The sequence below is a fragment of the Nematolebias whitei genome, chromosome 8 (genome assembly GCF_014905685.2).
Source record: "Nematolebias whitei isolate Nwh7 chromosome 8, NemWhi1, whole genome shotgun sequence".
Taxonomy (NCBI): Eukaryota; Metazoa; Chordata; class Actinopteri; order Cyprinodontiformes; family Rivulidae; genus Nematolebias; species Nematolebias whitei.
Window position 1 is genome coordinate 36,126,310 of NC_056505.1, and position 15,944 is coordinate 36,142,253.

General features: G+C 40.6%; 1 protein-coding gene across 1 annotated transcript; it reads right to left on the bottom strand.

Annotated features, from left to right (window-relative positions):
• Nucleotides 1-207: 207 nt before the first annotated feature.
• Nucleotides 208-15,557, bottom strand: golga3 (golgin A3). Its single transcript, XM_037680723.1, has 23 exons — nt 15,546-15,557; nt 15,076-15,463; nt 14,446-14,558; nt 12,723-13,432; nt 12,495-12,603; nt 10,361-10,667; nt 9,841-10,043; nt 9,592-9,729; nt 9,276-9,437; nt 8,800-9,168; nt 6,020-6,097; nt 4,577-4,840; nt 4,351-4,445; nt 3,839-4,055; nt 2,947-3,090; nt 2,555-2,752; nt 2,341-2,457; nt 1,829-1,968; nt 1,583-1,715; nt 1,192-1,314; nt 866-1,030; nt 602-765; nt 208-494 (listed from the first exon to the last, which is right to left on the bottom strand). The coding sequence occupies exons 1-23, from the start codon at nt 15,555-15,557 to the stop codon at nt 302-304; spliced, it is 4,542 nt and encodes a 1,513-aa protein (XP_037536651.1). The 3' UTR covers nt 208-301.
• Between the last annotated feature and the right edge of the window lie 387 nt (nt 15,558-15,944).

Sequence of the window (15,944 nt, forward strand, 5' to 3'; positions counted from 1 at the left end):
GCTTGATGAATTCATTTCAACTTCTCCACTTTTACAGCAAAGCTGAAGATGATTGATTCTCTTGGAGAGGCTTCAATAAATAAAGGTGGCAGGAGCGTAACAAATAAAAACAAAACAAAAATAAAATAATAAAGCTATAATATAGTATTATTCTGCAAAAGCACCTAAGTGCTGATGAGAGAAATGCCAAATGTTGGCAGCAATTATAAAAGAAGAAAAACAAAAAGAATATGGGGCTTAAAGGTGCCTTTGTGGATAAAACTCCACGTTTTCCTCTGATGGCCTGAGATAAGTCCTTCAGTTATGATTGCTGCTCTTCTGATTCGTTGTTGTTTTCCACCACAGTGTTGTTTACCACTGGTGGTGTATTGGAGATGTTGTTTTGGAGCCCCAGTTGAGCCAGTCCCTCTGCTGTGTTTGTCCATGAGTTCATTGATTCGTGTACTGTTACTGTGTGTTCCTCCATCTGCTTCTGAAGGCTGTCCATCTCCTCCCTGAAAAACAAAAAGTAGATTTAAAAATAGATATTAAATAACGATTTTTGGCACGTTCATAACTTAATTAGAATTTATTAGTTCTTCAGATAAGGCGATAAGCTTACTTGAGTTGCCGTAGACAGTTGTGCAGGTTGTTGAGGGGTTCCTTGTTGACCGAAGTTGAAGGTTTCAGCAACTCGTCCAGCAATGAGGCAGGCACAGGACAGTCTGGAATCTTGACTGGTGTCACAGGATTTGATGGGTTCCCTTCACTTTTCAGTTCCATGCGCTGCCGTTCCAACAACATTATTACAACGTCAGTCTTAGGTCGCACAATTAAACTATTCACATTTTGGTATAACAGCAACAGGCAGCCAAAGGTGCTTTACCTTCCTCAGACGAGTCTGCTTCAGGTCCTGTTTGAGCTGCTGGTTCTGCAGCAGAACAGTTTTCATGCTGTTCCTCAGCTCACCAACTTTAGCCTGCAGCATAAACTTGTCCTTTCTGGAGCTGCTCAGCTCCTCCTGCACCGACTCCAGCTCCACCTTTATGTTCTGACACAAAAAGTTTTATTGTTGTTATTTAATCACTCACTGCCAACAAACAAATGTTCACTTCAACAAATGTTATTCAGCATTGTTAAAATGGTCAGTTATTTCCTCCGTGGCCAACTATAATTCATAGTATTTATATTTAAGAACACAGTAAAACTTGCCTGCAGAGCTGTCTGTAAGTTGTCCAACTCTCTGTGGTGACACTGCTCCATCATCTCCAGCTGTTGCTTTTGAGCTTCAACCTCCCTCTGCTTCTGCTCCACCTCCCACTTTAGGTCTTCAACCTGAGTCAGCAGAATTAGACATAAAGACGGCCGAGAGGAATGTGATCTACCACAAAGAACGTGTCCGAGAGGCTAAAACAGATTTTAAAGCACTGAAAGGTTGCACAGCTAAAATATTGTGGCCAATTATTATAATATATAATATTGAAACACAGGTCCAACAAACATTCCTAATAGCACCTGAGGCTGACCACAGCTCGTGTTTGTTAAGGTTTAAATGTGTATGTAGCACCATCAGAAATGTCAGAGTCTGGTGAGTAGTCTGTACCTCTTGGTTAGTGAGAGGCTGCTTGGCTAGTTCCTCATCAAGTTGTTTCTGGAGGATCTGGAGCTGACCATGAGCCTCAGCAAGCTCCTCTTGGAACCTGGAAACATCCTGAGCGTGCTGGTCTTCCTGAGACCTGAAGAAGAAAAACACAATAAAAAGGTGAAACAAAAAATAAATAAATAAAAAAGCAATATGAAATCGGTATTTTCACTGAACAGTAATATTTTATCTGACAAATCTACACACTGCAATTTTTGAGCTTCGCTCCGCAGAGCTTTAATAAGGTCGTCTTTGGTCTGCAAGTCCTTCTTGATCTCCGACAGCTCCAGCATGGCTGCCCTGTAGTGCCGTCTATTATGGGCTGCCTCAGCCTTGGCTGCTGCCACCTGCAGGACACATCTCTTAATTACAACCTAAAACAACAGCGCTCCAAATCTGAATTTTAAAAATGATCACTGCAGTCAGACTTACAGACATATGGTATTAAAGTTCACATTTGTTTTTGTTTTTAATTATCCAGATGATTTGTTATGTGCCATGTAAAATATCTTGGCTCATTTTAGAAGAACTGGAAAGAGCCAGCATGTGCTTGACATCATTTTGTAAGTATGTCAGAATGAAATGTGAGAAAATACCACAATAACTCGTGTCAGAATCTGTGTGCCACAGATTTACAACTCAAACGACGTCCTAACTCTCAGGTGTAAAGGGTCTTTCAGGAGCCTCAGTAAACAGGATTCAAAGCACAGAGCTCCTACCTGTTCTTTCAGATCGTTGACTTTGGTTTTCTCCTTCTCCAAAGCGAGCTGTAGAGTTTGAACTAACTGCTTCATTTGCTGATCCTCCTCCTCTTTACGTTTAAGAACTGCTTGAACCTGAAAAAAATAATGTAGTTTTTTTTTTTTTTTAATCACTTTTTCACCAGATAAAAGTACCCATTAGGTTAAAGTAGATGCAGGTACAGTATTTCACCTGCAAGTTGAGCTGGACAAGATCTGCCTCCCTCTTTGCTAGGGCCGACTCCAAAATGTTGGCGTGTTCTCGCAGTGCATTCCGGGACTGCGTTACCCCCGCCAGTTTTCCCTTTTCATGCTCCAGCTCAAGAGCTAACTTCTTATTGGCATCTTCTAACTTCCTGATCCTCTTTTTGAAACAGCGTGACTCTTGAAGCTGTAAACAAAATATATATAAAAACGCATGAAGTGTGGGTGTGGGGGTTCCACAAGTGAAAGCACATCAACTCTCAGGGCTGTACTGTAAATCTGAAAAGACAGTAGAAAACTTATGTCCAGTTTTACAAAGAAGATAAATTACCAATACAATTAAAACGAATTACAAACTGACCGACAATTTAAATGTTTTACCTCGTCCTCAAGCTCCATGACCTTCTCCTGATACTCTTCAAGCTCCGTGGAGGTGAGGGTGATCACTTCCTGCAGCTCCTTTTCTAGCATCGTCTTACTTTTTGTCACAGCCAGCAGCTCAACTTGTAGAGACTCTATTTTTTCCTGTGTAATAGATAAAACTATGATGTATTTCAACCAGTTTCAGATAAATGAGAAATGTAAGCTTGGACAGTTCTGCTTGCTGTTTAATAACATTACCAAATAGAAGAATATATAAAGAGTGTTGGTCCAAGCACTGAACCCTGACGAACTCCATGAGTAACTTTAGTGTATGAAGAGTCACTATTTACATTTACAAACTGGAATCTATCAGATAAATAAGATTTAAACCAATTTAGAGCTGTTCCTCTAATCCCAATATCATATTCAAGTCTCTGTAGTAGAATATTATGATCAACTGTATCAAATGAAACACTGAGGTCTAACAGGACCAGTATAGACACAAGTCCATTATCAGAGGTCAAGGCTACTCTACCTTAAACAAATTATGTTACAAATTGAATTTTTATGTATATCAATGTATTTGTTCAGTGCCGAGATGTTATGTCTGTTATGACTTGGTGCTATATAATCTAAATTGTATTGAATTGCTGTAAAAGTAAAAAAGTATGTCCTCTTAACCACAATATGACTCTACATAAAGATTATATAATATACTTGCAATGTTAAAATCTAAAGGCACATATGCCGACGTGCTCTTTAACTACAGAAAAAATACTATCTTCAGTTTTCATTTAGACCAGTCTAAGACGCTTTAATTTTACTCAAACAAAACGAGCCCCTGCTTTAGTGTTATTGAGGGTGTCTAAACGTATTAAGAGCTGGGAAGGTTTGCAGGTGTGCATGTTACCTGTAAGGCTTGGCTGTTTCCTCCATCTGAAACCTGGGCCCTGAGTTTAAGCAGCTCTGCCTCTGCTGTCTCCTTGTCAGTCAGAGCCTCTTGAAGCCTTCTGCTCAAGATGCTGACAGCATTCTCGTAGGCTTTGTGTTTGGCTTTCATCTCCTTCTGAGCGCTGGTCAAATCTGTTCCCAGCCTCTTCATGCGGACCTTCTGTTCTGAAATGGCCCTGTTTTGATGCACATAAGAAATCAACTTGGCTCACAGCATCAAATCTGGGCACAAGATTATTGATGTGCAAAACATATTCAATAAAATTGCGAATACAAAAACACTAAGTGTTTACATGTATGTACTAAATCATACGAACTAACTCATATTTCCATGAGATCAGACGTCGTATAATCTGTCCGGTGTTTGCATTTATAATTAGAACAGCAACTAAAACATGCATCGCAGTCCACGTCATCACTGTGGGAATTTTTTATCCAACTTCTGTAATCTCTCAGCATCACATGACTTACTTTTTGGCTTCGCCCTCCATTTGCTCCACCTGTTTCCTCAGACTCTCATTCTCTTGAGTCACTGCTGCTAGCTGGCTCTGATCGAACTGCAGAGACTGAGCAAAGAGGGAAACCACACATTCTCCATCATGATCCAATACTGCGAGACGAGTTTTAATTCTCTTTACCTTTACCGTTGAAATGTTTTGCAAAATATATTTGGTAGCCAACAGTGAATTTCTAGTACCTGGATCTGGGTTTCTAGTTGATCCCTTTCTGTCTGAATCACTTGCAGATGGGCTTCCATGTCACAGATTTGTTCCTGGACTCTTGCGACCTCCTTCTGTAAGCGAGCCTGCTCCAGCTCAGCCTTCTGCTTCTCACCCTGGGCGCCCAGAAGCTCCTGCTTTAGGTCCTTCACCTCCACCAACAGACGCTTTTTGGTGGACTTAAGCTCATTAATGAGCTGGTCTTTGGAGCTGGCGTCCCGGCGGTAGGCTTCAACCATCACCTGTGAAATCAGCATTTGCTTCATGGTGAAAGGTTTACATAGAACTAAAACTCTATTAGCTAAAGTCAATCAATCAGTCACTCAATCAAATGTCAGCACGACGGCTCAATGGTTAGCATTGTTGCCTCACAACAAGAAGGTCCTGGGTTCAATCCCGGGATTGGACCTGGACTCTTTCTGTGTGGAGTTTGCATGTTCTCTCTGTGCATGCATGGGTTTCCTCCCACAGTCCAAAAACATGCACGTTAGGCTGCCTTCAGGCCCAGGCCTCCTTTGCAAGAGAGTTCTGTGATCTCAATGGGATTTGACTGGTTAAATAAATGTTAATCAATACAGTTTATTTCTAGGGCTTTTACTCTTTAAAGTTTTGTTCCAAAAACAGGAATTAGCATTTTTAAAACTAAAAAAATGTCAGAAACAAAAAGATTTTTTTAAAGCAGAGCCTTTAAAATAAAGTGTATATTTAAAAAAAAAAAAAGTAAATTTTTTACATGTGCAAAATTACACCGATGTTAAGTTATTTAAATACGCAAAAATTATATTAAAAAAACATTTAAAAAAAAAAACAATCATTAACTTGTAGGTAGGATAAGGGACAAGTTTAAACGCAGTTCACCTATTTCTAATATAAATGGAAGAGAACAACCTCCTATACTCTCGTCTTGTTTTCTTAGATAATTTTCAGTCAAAGTGTGTGACTCAATTTTTTTGTCTAAAGTTTTTTTATTTCAATGCAGCGGCGAGAGAAAGACGTTTTGTGAAAATACCCAATTGCTCACCACCAGAAGTACATTAATTTGATGGACAAAGACAAATGTCAATTTTTGATGAGATTATATAAAAGTACGCGCCCTAAAATGAAAAATAATGGATGACAACATTTCTGTCACTGTGTCCAATAACTCCGCCTTCTTCATGACAGCTTGTCAATGCCATAAATAACCACTGCTCCATCCAACAAGGCACGTTAACCAGCACTTTGAGCATTCTTCACTAAATCTGCCATGTGGCTCTGAAATGCATCCTCCCACACCACCATCAGCATTTAGCCAGCTGGAACATTTGTGACAAAACCATCTAAATTTTGCATGCACGTTTTCTTCCTAACTTCACGATTTTTATTCTCTAATGAGAAATAAGTGTCTGCACTCTTAAGTAAGAGGCAGGGCCAGATTTTACCTTTTGCTGCTGGAACTGCTCCTTTAACTTCTGAGCTTGTTTCTTCAGGGAGTTGTTTTCTTGTTGTAGAGCTTCAATCTGTAATGCAACAGTTTCATAACAAAATCTGAGGAGAGCTCATTTTAATGTCATTTTAATTTATTCTGAACATGTAACTTTGTAAATTTTGATGGGTTCTTATAAAACATTGCATACAGAAACACACGAATTAATAAAATTTAAAACACACCTTCTAGATCTCTCAATTTCAAACGTTACACAACAAATGTTTGTGTGAATGCTTATTTATTAAGCAGTCTGTGGAAGAGCTGCCCCTCCATCTCAAAACAGGCGTTTTTTGGCTTTTAACACTTTGTAAAGGGTTGTTTTTATTGATTTTTACCTGATTTTTATTTTTGTAGGTTTTATTGTTTCATCAGATCTTATGCATTTTACTGTTTTTTTATTACTTGGTTTATTCCACTTGTGTTTTTATTGTATTAGTATGAGCCGTGTTTGAATGTGATTCTGTACAGCACTTGGTGGTTGGTGTGTAACGTGCTTGACGATTAAAGTTGGATTAGAAATATTTAGCTTTCTCACACATTTTTGTCTCAGTGAAAATTAATGGAGCTCACGTCACATCCTTCAAATCCTTTGATCCGTTTTTCACTGCTCATTTCACATTTTGTTCTGGTTCTGTCTTTACAGCTTCTTTGTGATAATTTTAGCTTTCGTTAGCAACTTTCAGCTAATTTCAAATGTTTTTTCTGTTATTATCGTCCTCCTTTCAGCTTATTTCAACCATTTCTGCCTTCCCAGCAACTGTTTAGCTGTTTTTATGCTAATTTTAACTTTTTCAGCTAATTCCACATTTTTTGTGCTCATTTTAGCTTCTTTCAGCCAAATTCAGCAAATGTACTCTTTCCACTTTCGTCTGCTAATTAAAGTTTTTTTCTGCTTTTTCAGATACTTTTCAGATTGCAACCTAATTAAAAAAAAAAGCTCTTTCTGCCATCTTCTGCCACGTTTTTTTTTTTCTTTTTGCCTTTTCAGCTAATTTTCTTTTGCTAATTTCAGCTAATTTCACAAATTTTTAGTCATTGAAGCTTCTTCCTGCTTAAGGGAAGGAAAGTCTGAGATTGTCATCACTGTATGTTTCCATTCAATGCCAAAATTCATTCTCTGCCATCGCACCTGAGGCTATGTAAGCACCCGGGGAGCAATTAGGGATTAGGTGTCTTGCTCAGAGACACCACGACATGTGGGCATGGCTGGGAGTTGAACCACGACTTTCTGGTCCCAGGTCGGCTGCCCTACATCTACCCCATCTCAGCCCCTAGATAGTTTTTCAGCTTTTTCCTAGCATTTGTCTACATCCGACTAATTATCTTAAACTTGTTTTTTGCTGGTGTTTAGCTACTTTAGCTGTGAGCTAGCTAGCTTTGTCCTGCTACTTCTGGCTCTTAGCTAGCATTTTTCTGCTTTTTGTCAGTATTTTGATTCCTCTGCCTCTAAATTATTTTTGTCTGACTTTTTTAGTAGCGTTTTGTTATTTCTAGCACTAGCTCTTTCATGTATTTTTCCTAACATTTTGCTACTTTTGGCTCTAAGCTGGGCAGCACGGTGGCGCAACTGGTAGAGCTGCTGCCCCTCAGCGAGCTGGTCCCTGGTTCAAACCCCGGTCCAGGGGCCTTTCTGGGTGGAGTTTGCATGTTCTCTCCGTGCATGCGTGGGTTTTCTCCGGGTACTCCGGTTTCCTCCCACAGACCAAAAACATGCATGTTAGGCTGATTGGTAACTCTAAATTGTCCCTAGGTGAGTGAGAGAGTGAATGGTTGTTTGTCTCATTTGTCTCTATGTGTCCCTGTGATGGACTGGAGACTTGTCCAGGGTGTACCCCGCCCCTCGCACAGTGATTGCTGGACATGGGCACCAGCGACCCCCGTGACCCAAAATGGAATAAGCGGGTAAAGAAAATGGATGGATGGATGGCTCTAAGCTAGCTTTTTTTTTTTTTTTGCTAGTGTTTAGCTACTTTTGACCCTTAGCTAGCATTTAGCTAATTCTGGCCCTTATCGAACATTTTCCTGCTTTTTGCTAGCATTTTGATGATTTTTAAATTTTTTATGTTGAATGAGTTGCGGAAACGCAGCACGGTGGTGCAACTGGTACAGCTGTTGCCTCTCAGTGAGAAGGTTGCCGGTTCAAATCCCAGTCTGGGGGGCCTTTCTGGGTGGAATTTGCATGTTCTCTCTGTTCATGCGTGGGTTTTCTCCGGGTACTCCAGTTCCCTCCCACAGATCAAAAACATGTGTTCGACTGATTAGTAACTCTAAATTGTCCCTAGGTGTGAGAGAGAGAGTGAATGATTGTTTGTCTCTATGTGGCCCTGTGATGGACTAGAGACCTGTCCAGGGTGTACCCCGCCCCTCACACAGTGATTGCTGGACATGGACACCGGCGACACCCGTGACCCAAATTGGAAGAAGCGGGTAAAAGATAATGGATGGAGTTGTGGAAACGCTAACAAACAGTTTACTCTACTCATTCAACTATTTTTAGTTACATTTTCAGCTGCTCATATTAAACAAGTGGTGACAGTTCAGTGATTGAACTGCTTAAGTTTCAGCTTCTTCAGCAGCTTTCAGCAAAATCATTCAGCAATAAGCACTCGCACTGCATTTTCACAGGAAGTGCAACTTTTTCCAGTATATGAAGGCTTTTTGTCACGGGTTGTGATAAACTTTATACTAAGCTACCTTTGAGTTAAAATAACAGTGGAGTCTGTAATCTCATACCTGACTGGCTTTGACTTGGACTTCTTGTCGGAGCTGATCCAATACATCTGAGGCCACCAACACATCTTCTCCCAGTCGCTCTGCGCTCTCATCTAGTTGGCTCTTCTCAGCTCGGGCTGCTTGGAGTGCAACCTCCAGGACTATCTTCTCATTCTGGAGGTACTGGATGTTGTCATCCTTGGTGCAGCTTTCTGCCTGCAGCTCAGCCAACTGGGCCTCCAGCTCCAGATATCGGGCCTCCAGCTGGTTGATGGACTGCTCTTTGGTGTGTAGATTCTCCTGAGTTGCTGTCAGCTGGCGCATCAGCTCTAGATGTTCTTTCTGAAGTGCCTGCAGTTGCACGTCCTTTTGGTAAAGAGTCAACTTCACCTGAAAGAAAGAAATAATAATAATAATGTCACAGGAAGTTAAACTAGAGTACAGTTAAGTTTGCAGCCCGTTCCAGGAAGAAAACAAGTTCTGTTTGGTCTGACTACCTGCTCCAGTTCCCTTTCCAGGGTGCTGGCTGTGTTAGCCAATTTTATTAAGCGATCTCGCTCATCTTCAAACTCCACCAGTTTATGCTGCAGATCCTCCTCCACCATAGACTTTGCATCCTGAATCTGCTTGTAAGCAGCTTCTTGAGTCAGCATGTCTGCCTACATCAGACAGGAACAAGATGTTTATGTACAGTTCACAACCAGATGTTTTAAAAACCTTTTTCCTCACAATGCTGGAACCCCAGGAGAATTAAAATAAAGTTACATTTACTTTGGCTTTTACAAACCTAACGACTGCAATGAGAAAATATACCTCAATGCTTTGCAGCTGTACAGCAATGCGCTCCTTTTCTTTGATGGAGCGGTGTTGGGTCTCAGTGAGTTGATGAGAAAGAGTCACATTTTCCAGCTTCAAATGTTCCATAACGCCGATCTGACTCATCTGTCCAACCTTTGACAGAAAGAAAACTAAGTAAACATAGTCGCTTGTGATGCCTCCTTGTGCTGCTTGTTCAGTGCCGAACACTTGTATTCAAACTGATAGAACAGGCAGAGTTGTTACCTGCATGTTAGACATTTCACTTTGCAGTCGAACTCTTGCCTCCTGGGCCAGAACTAGTTGTTGCTGGTACCACTGTCTGACCTGCTGGAGCGAGTCGATCTCAGCCTGAGAGGTCTTTAGTCGGCTCTGCAGGGTGCTGCGCTCCAACTGCACCTGCTGAAGCTGACTCTGAAGACCCCCCATCTGCTGACGTAACTCGTGAACTGCAAGAGAGAACAAAAGCATCCAGTTTATAAACACAGTCACACACATCTACAGAATACATTATATAATATATTAGAATTAGAACAATTAGTTATTCATTTTGTTCTTTTACTTGAAAATTATTATGATTGAAATAATTGTTTGAAAAAAGGGGCAGATATAATAAGATTTTTTCTTCTTTCTGCTGTTTTTCATTTTAAATCTTTTGTATCTTTTTTATATTGTTATGGAATTGTTTTGTACTTTTTTTAAATGAATAAACTTTATACCATACCATACATATACACACACATGCCCACGACTCTCCATTATTTACCTGTGATGTCCCTCGAAGTTACAGAGTTTTGCTGCTCCTCCACTTTCACCATCAACCTGTTGTATTGGTCTTCAGAAACCTTCAGGTCATTGTTTAGAGAAGTCAAACTGGCATTCTTGCTCTCCAGACTGCTCTGGAGCTCCACCATGGCCTTTTCTAGCTGGCTGCAGGTCTGCCGCAGTGAGCCAACCTCTGTAGTGAGAGCACTTTGCTTCTCCTGGCTGGCTTGAGCCTCTTCTTTTTTAGCCTGCAGCTGAGCATTCACTGTAGCAAGCTGGGCCTGAAGCTCCGTCTTCTCCTTAAGAGCCTAGAGGAACAGACAAGTGGTTACAGCATCTTACTCAAGCCTTCCTAGAGTGTCCAGTGTAATAGCGCTTCATGGGTGCTGTGAGCTTGATGGGTAGCAGTTACTGAGCTACACACTCAGCTACATGTATTATTAGTTTATTTCATTTTTAAGGTTTCACATCTCACAACATAATTATCTGATTATTTGCACGTCTTTAAAATTATGTAAAAAAATTTAAGAACATTATTCTTATTTTATTAAACACAAAACAGAACTGGATTATGTAAAACAAAACAAAAATTGGCCTAAACCTTACCTTTTTGATAAATCCTATAGTTAAGATTGATTTTGGTTTCAAATTATCCCATAGTTATGCTGCTATAGGCTTAGACTGTCAAGAGGACAAACTGACCACATTTCCTCTCTCTGCTGCTGATTTTACTCACTCGACTCTCCATGTTTGTATTTCTTATTATTTTCATCATTAACGTGTTTGTTTCTTCTTCTCATAGAAAGTACACCTGGACCTGTCATGTGTTGTTTTTGTGTCTCTTTTCTGTTCTCTCTAACCCCAGCCAGGTGAGGCAGATGGCTGCCCATCCTGAGCCTGGTTCTGAGGGGAGGTTTCCTTCTGGTAAAAAAAAAAAAAAAAGTCAGTAAAACTGCCACCATCACTCGTGTGCTTAAGAGAATGGGTGCAAATTGCTTGAGTGATGGTCCATCTGTGGCTCTGACCTCTGTCATAATTCATTTAAATGACTTGTCAAAGAACACCAAGTGGTTCTAAAACACCTTGAATCAAAATGTGTACTGTATTTTCCACCGTACACGTCGCACCGCCCTATAAGTTGCATCAGTCCAAATATGTCTAATAAAGTGGAAAAATCCATAAATACGTTGCATCTATTATGCGTCACCACTGACGCGTCGCATTTGTTTCGTGTCACCGCTGACAACCCGGAAATGTGGGCCGGTGTTGTGCCAAAAATCAATTGGCTGCCAAATGGCCTTAATTCCTTAATAAAAAGGTCTTTGATGGTCAAATCAGTTGTATCAGAGGGATGAGTCGCTGTGCATTTCTTCAAAATTTAACAGGATAAACACCTAAAAACAATTTGTTTGCTTGAATTTGTAGTAAAGGTGTGTCTCAGTTGAACTTTTACTTAATAAAAAGAACTTAAATGGTCAAATCAGCTTCATTTTAAAAGTATTCACTGCCTCGGTGCTCCGGGCACAGACATGGAGGAAATCAGAAAGGAGGAACGCTGCGAATTTCTTCAAAAATATAACAAGATAAGCATCTAAAGCAATTATTTGTTTGCTCGACATTATAGTAAAGGTGTGTCTCAGTTGAACTTTTACTTAATAAATGCACTTTAATGGTCAAATCAGCTTCATTTCGGCGGGCGGCGCAGCAAAATGAAGCTGATTTGATGGTTGCTCCAAGCAGCGAGCAAGACGAAGGTGGCAGGTGTCATTAATAGTCACTTGTACATATTACATGACACAACGGCATGCCAACCTACTCTGCTGCCATCTAGCGGCTGAAAATTATAGTGTTCAATATTTTCAGTCAAAGAATGAAAACAGTCATATCTCAGCCAAAAATTAGTTTAAAAATATGGGGGAAAAATCCATAAATAGGTCGCTTTGGTGTATAAGTCGCAGTGCAATGCAAATTATGCAAAAAAATGCAACTTATAGGGTGAAAAATACACCACAACAGATTCTCCTTAAACATTGTTTGAAAGATGGTTCAATGTATTTTTTGTGATTTTTGGTGTAGCTGTAGATGCAGTGTGTGAGAGAAATAAATTAAGTATTAGGATCTCTTAGTTTTATTACCTGACTGGCCTCAGATGACAAAGACTCCAACTGACCCTCGAGTCTCATTTTCTCTTTCAGCACCTGAAGCATCTCGTCATGGCCCATCACTGAACTTTCCAAAGAGACACTGAATTTCAAAAATAGAAAATTAGTTGACAAGTTCTGCATTAAATTATACAGTTTAACAAAATTCATAGGCGCCATGTCATTACTGAATTCAAACCTTCTTGAAACAGAGAAAAATACCTGGAGGAGAAACTGTCTCTGCGGCTTCGGGGTTCTGCTGTTCCTTCTCTCTCCTGTTCCATCTCCAGCAGGTGCTGCTCCTCACTTGCTGCCTGAAGGACCTCTTGTAAAGACGGGAACTGACCCATGGCCTCTGGGGCAATCTCTCTTCCCTCTACGGTGTATGGCCCTTGCTGCCTTTCCACAGCAGCTGAGAGCATCCTGTAGTTTCCCTTTGTGGAGACGCTGCTGTAAGAAGAGCTGTCACTATCATTGCCATCATTCCCTGGCCTCACTCCTGAATCGCTGCCATCGAGCTCTGACACGTTGTCACTGACTTGGAGAGAAGCCCCGGCCTTCAGATCTGTGCTGGACTCGGACATGACACTGACTTCTGACAGTGTGGACACAGAGCTAATGGTGGACTGAAAGGAGCCCCCAGTGTTATCTGCTGTCATGGCTCTACCTTCTCCACTTCCACCATCACTCTCTGGAGTCTTATAGTCGGCCAAAGAGTGAATTTTATTCAGACGAGGTGATCTAGACTTCTTCTCCTTGGAGGGTGGAATTCCCAGGCTTCCCAGTTTGGGGCCTCGTGGAACACTGGTCCTGAGGAAAGAATACTCCTTGGTCATGGCAACAGTGTTAGCCCGGGGAAGGGCCTCAGGATGGAGCATGAGCTCTGGGTCTAAAGTACTGAAGGGGCGGTTTTTGGCAGTGGTGCGGTGAGACTGAAAAAAGTGGCAAAACAAAAAATGTTCAGAAATTAAAATAATTTTTGTACAACAGCTGACATTTTAATACTCTGGGTCAGGGGTCACCAACCACAGACCAGTTTCACGCAAGACAATTAGACCAGCTGCAGGGATGTGAATGTGAGGCGAGCTCACGCGCATAACAAAACAATAAGGTGCATCACATTTAATTATAACATCTATATATTAATTATAATTTTATATGTTGTAATTTCACCTATATTTCCATTTAGTGATTTAATTAATATAACATTTTATCAATGCTGTTATCCACTAAATATGATGCTCTCAGTGCAGACATTTAATTAAGTGACGTTCTTAATAATGGTTTCTGATCTTTGTATTTAATTTTTCTCTTTCAAAAAACAAGAAAGTCTTTTAATGAAGGGGCTCAGTCTCCAGCAGCTCTGAAGGTCTCAGGGCTTCGATGGACAGCGGGTTGCCACATATCACGCAGAGCTTGCTCAGCGTGTGCGACTCGCCTGGTTGTTGTGACGAACCTGTAGGACTTGTGGCGTTTTCTTTTCAAAGCTGCTTTTATTTTGGTGACAGCTGTCTCTTCATCAGGCCTATTCCTTTTTAAAGAAGCTCTCCAGCGACGTTTGTTTTTTTTTTTACTCATTTTTGCTAAAATTAGTTTGAGAGCTTACTGGTGCAAAAAAAAAAAAAAAAGACCCGAGTCAAGCAAGCACTGATTTTCAAAATAAAATACCATGCAGACAAACGGGGGATAATCGAAATAATAATACTTTTTCTTTTTATGTGATCCAGTACCAAAATGGTCGGGGAGCCCTGCTTCAGATCATATTTTCCAACATGACATTGGCCATGAGCAATGATTTTATCAACAGTAGCTTTCGACAAAAGCCCTAACGAGGGCTGGTTTAGCAGATTTTAAAAGGAAACAAAAGACTTGATATTATGTAAAATTAGAAAACTGTTAAACTATTAAAGCCATCCATAAGTTGTCACCAGCAGCACTCACTCACCCTCTCCTTGTGTCTCTGCACCCTGTACTGTTTGAGTTGCTCCTCCAGACGCCGGCGAGCCTCCAGGCGAATCTTTTCTTCATTTTCCATCTCCATCGACGGCTTCTGGTTGGCTGCAGGGAGAGGACTTTAGTCAAACAGAATAACGGCTCTCATTAAAGCATTTGAACAAGAATTAACTTAATCATGTCGGTCATTAGGCTTCGCTTGTGGCGTTACAAATTCTCTGCGATTATTATGAAGTGAAAACTGAAGAAAAAACAGGTTTTCATGACTGAATACTATATTTCAAAATGCACAATAGCAACTGTGTCCAACTGTAAAATGTGTAATTTTTAAACAAAAAAACATTTTACCAACACAGAGATTAGTTCAAAAACAATCATCACTCCATGCAAATGTTCACATTAAACACACATTTTATTAATCAAGCACTCAAAATGACCAGGGGAGTTTTAGAAAGGTGGTAGACATACAACTAAACAGGGCCCCACTGAATCCTTGTGTCCAGATAATATGGACAAAAGTTAGAAAAAGGTAAGTAAACAAGCTAAAACATTCCACAGCACAATCAGGTTAAAGCCAAAGGGATAGAGAAGGGGCATTCACTTCACAGAAGTTTATGCTTACACAGTTCAGTCTCCTGCATAGGCATACTGAGTCTGAGCGACTGCAAAGCATCGCTCTTGTGAACCGTGACCTCAGCACTAGCCTCCTCAGACTTCTCTAGTACCATGGGCGGATAAGCAGCCACACCTGGTGAGGACTCTGGGGTCTGAGAGCTGATGGGGGAGCTGGTGCTCTGGGGAGGAACTATCAGCGTTAGGGGCCCATTTATAAGGGTGTCCCCTGCAGTACTGAATCCATCTGCTAGTCCGTTTCCATTTGGCATCACATCTGATGTGAGAGGACCTGAAAGAGAAGAAGACAAAAAGTTTCTGGTGTCATCACATTGATTTATGCTCACATATCTTGTGATCCAGAGCTTTAAAGTACCAGTGGGTCCAGACAATACCAGCTGGGGAGAGAGGGAGTCGCACATTAAAATTAATTCATGCCTGACTTGAGCTCAAACTTACTTAAAAGATCCGACATCAAACCGTTGTAGACATCACGCAGAAAGGTTTCTTAACACCGACATAAGAAATTAACAATAAAATCAAAAAATTACATTTGGTTACATTTTTATTTCCCTCCAGTTTTTAGAGGATTTATGAATTCTCATATATATATATATATTTTTGTTATATTAAATCCTGAAAACTTCCTGCTTCTAAGAAGAACATACATTCTTCAAAGTGTCATGTTTTGTATGTTTATCTGTTTTATTGCTCTTACCAGTTTCTCATATCTACGGCTCCTCCTCACCCTACTGCTTGAACTTTAATCACTGGTAGTTGACATGTACGGTAAATGAACAACTCCAAACACCCTTTTTATTCTCAAATGATCAAGCATGTTAGATAACTTGGCTGGCGTGTCTCCCCTTTTGAGGTTCA

Coding starts and splice junctions, on each gene's coding strand:
- golga3 (XM_037680723.1), bottom strand. Junction 9,438..9,591: donor TACAGCTGCAAAGCATTGAG/GTATATTTTCTC, acceptor TGTCTGATGTAG/GCAGACATGCTGACTCAAGA. Junction 1,716..1,828: donor AGCGAAGCTCAAAAATTGCA/GTGTGTAGATTT, acceptor TTTCTTCTTCAG/GTCTCAGGAAGACCAGCACG.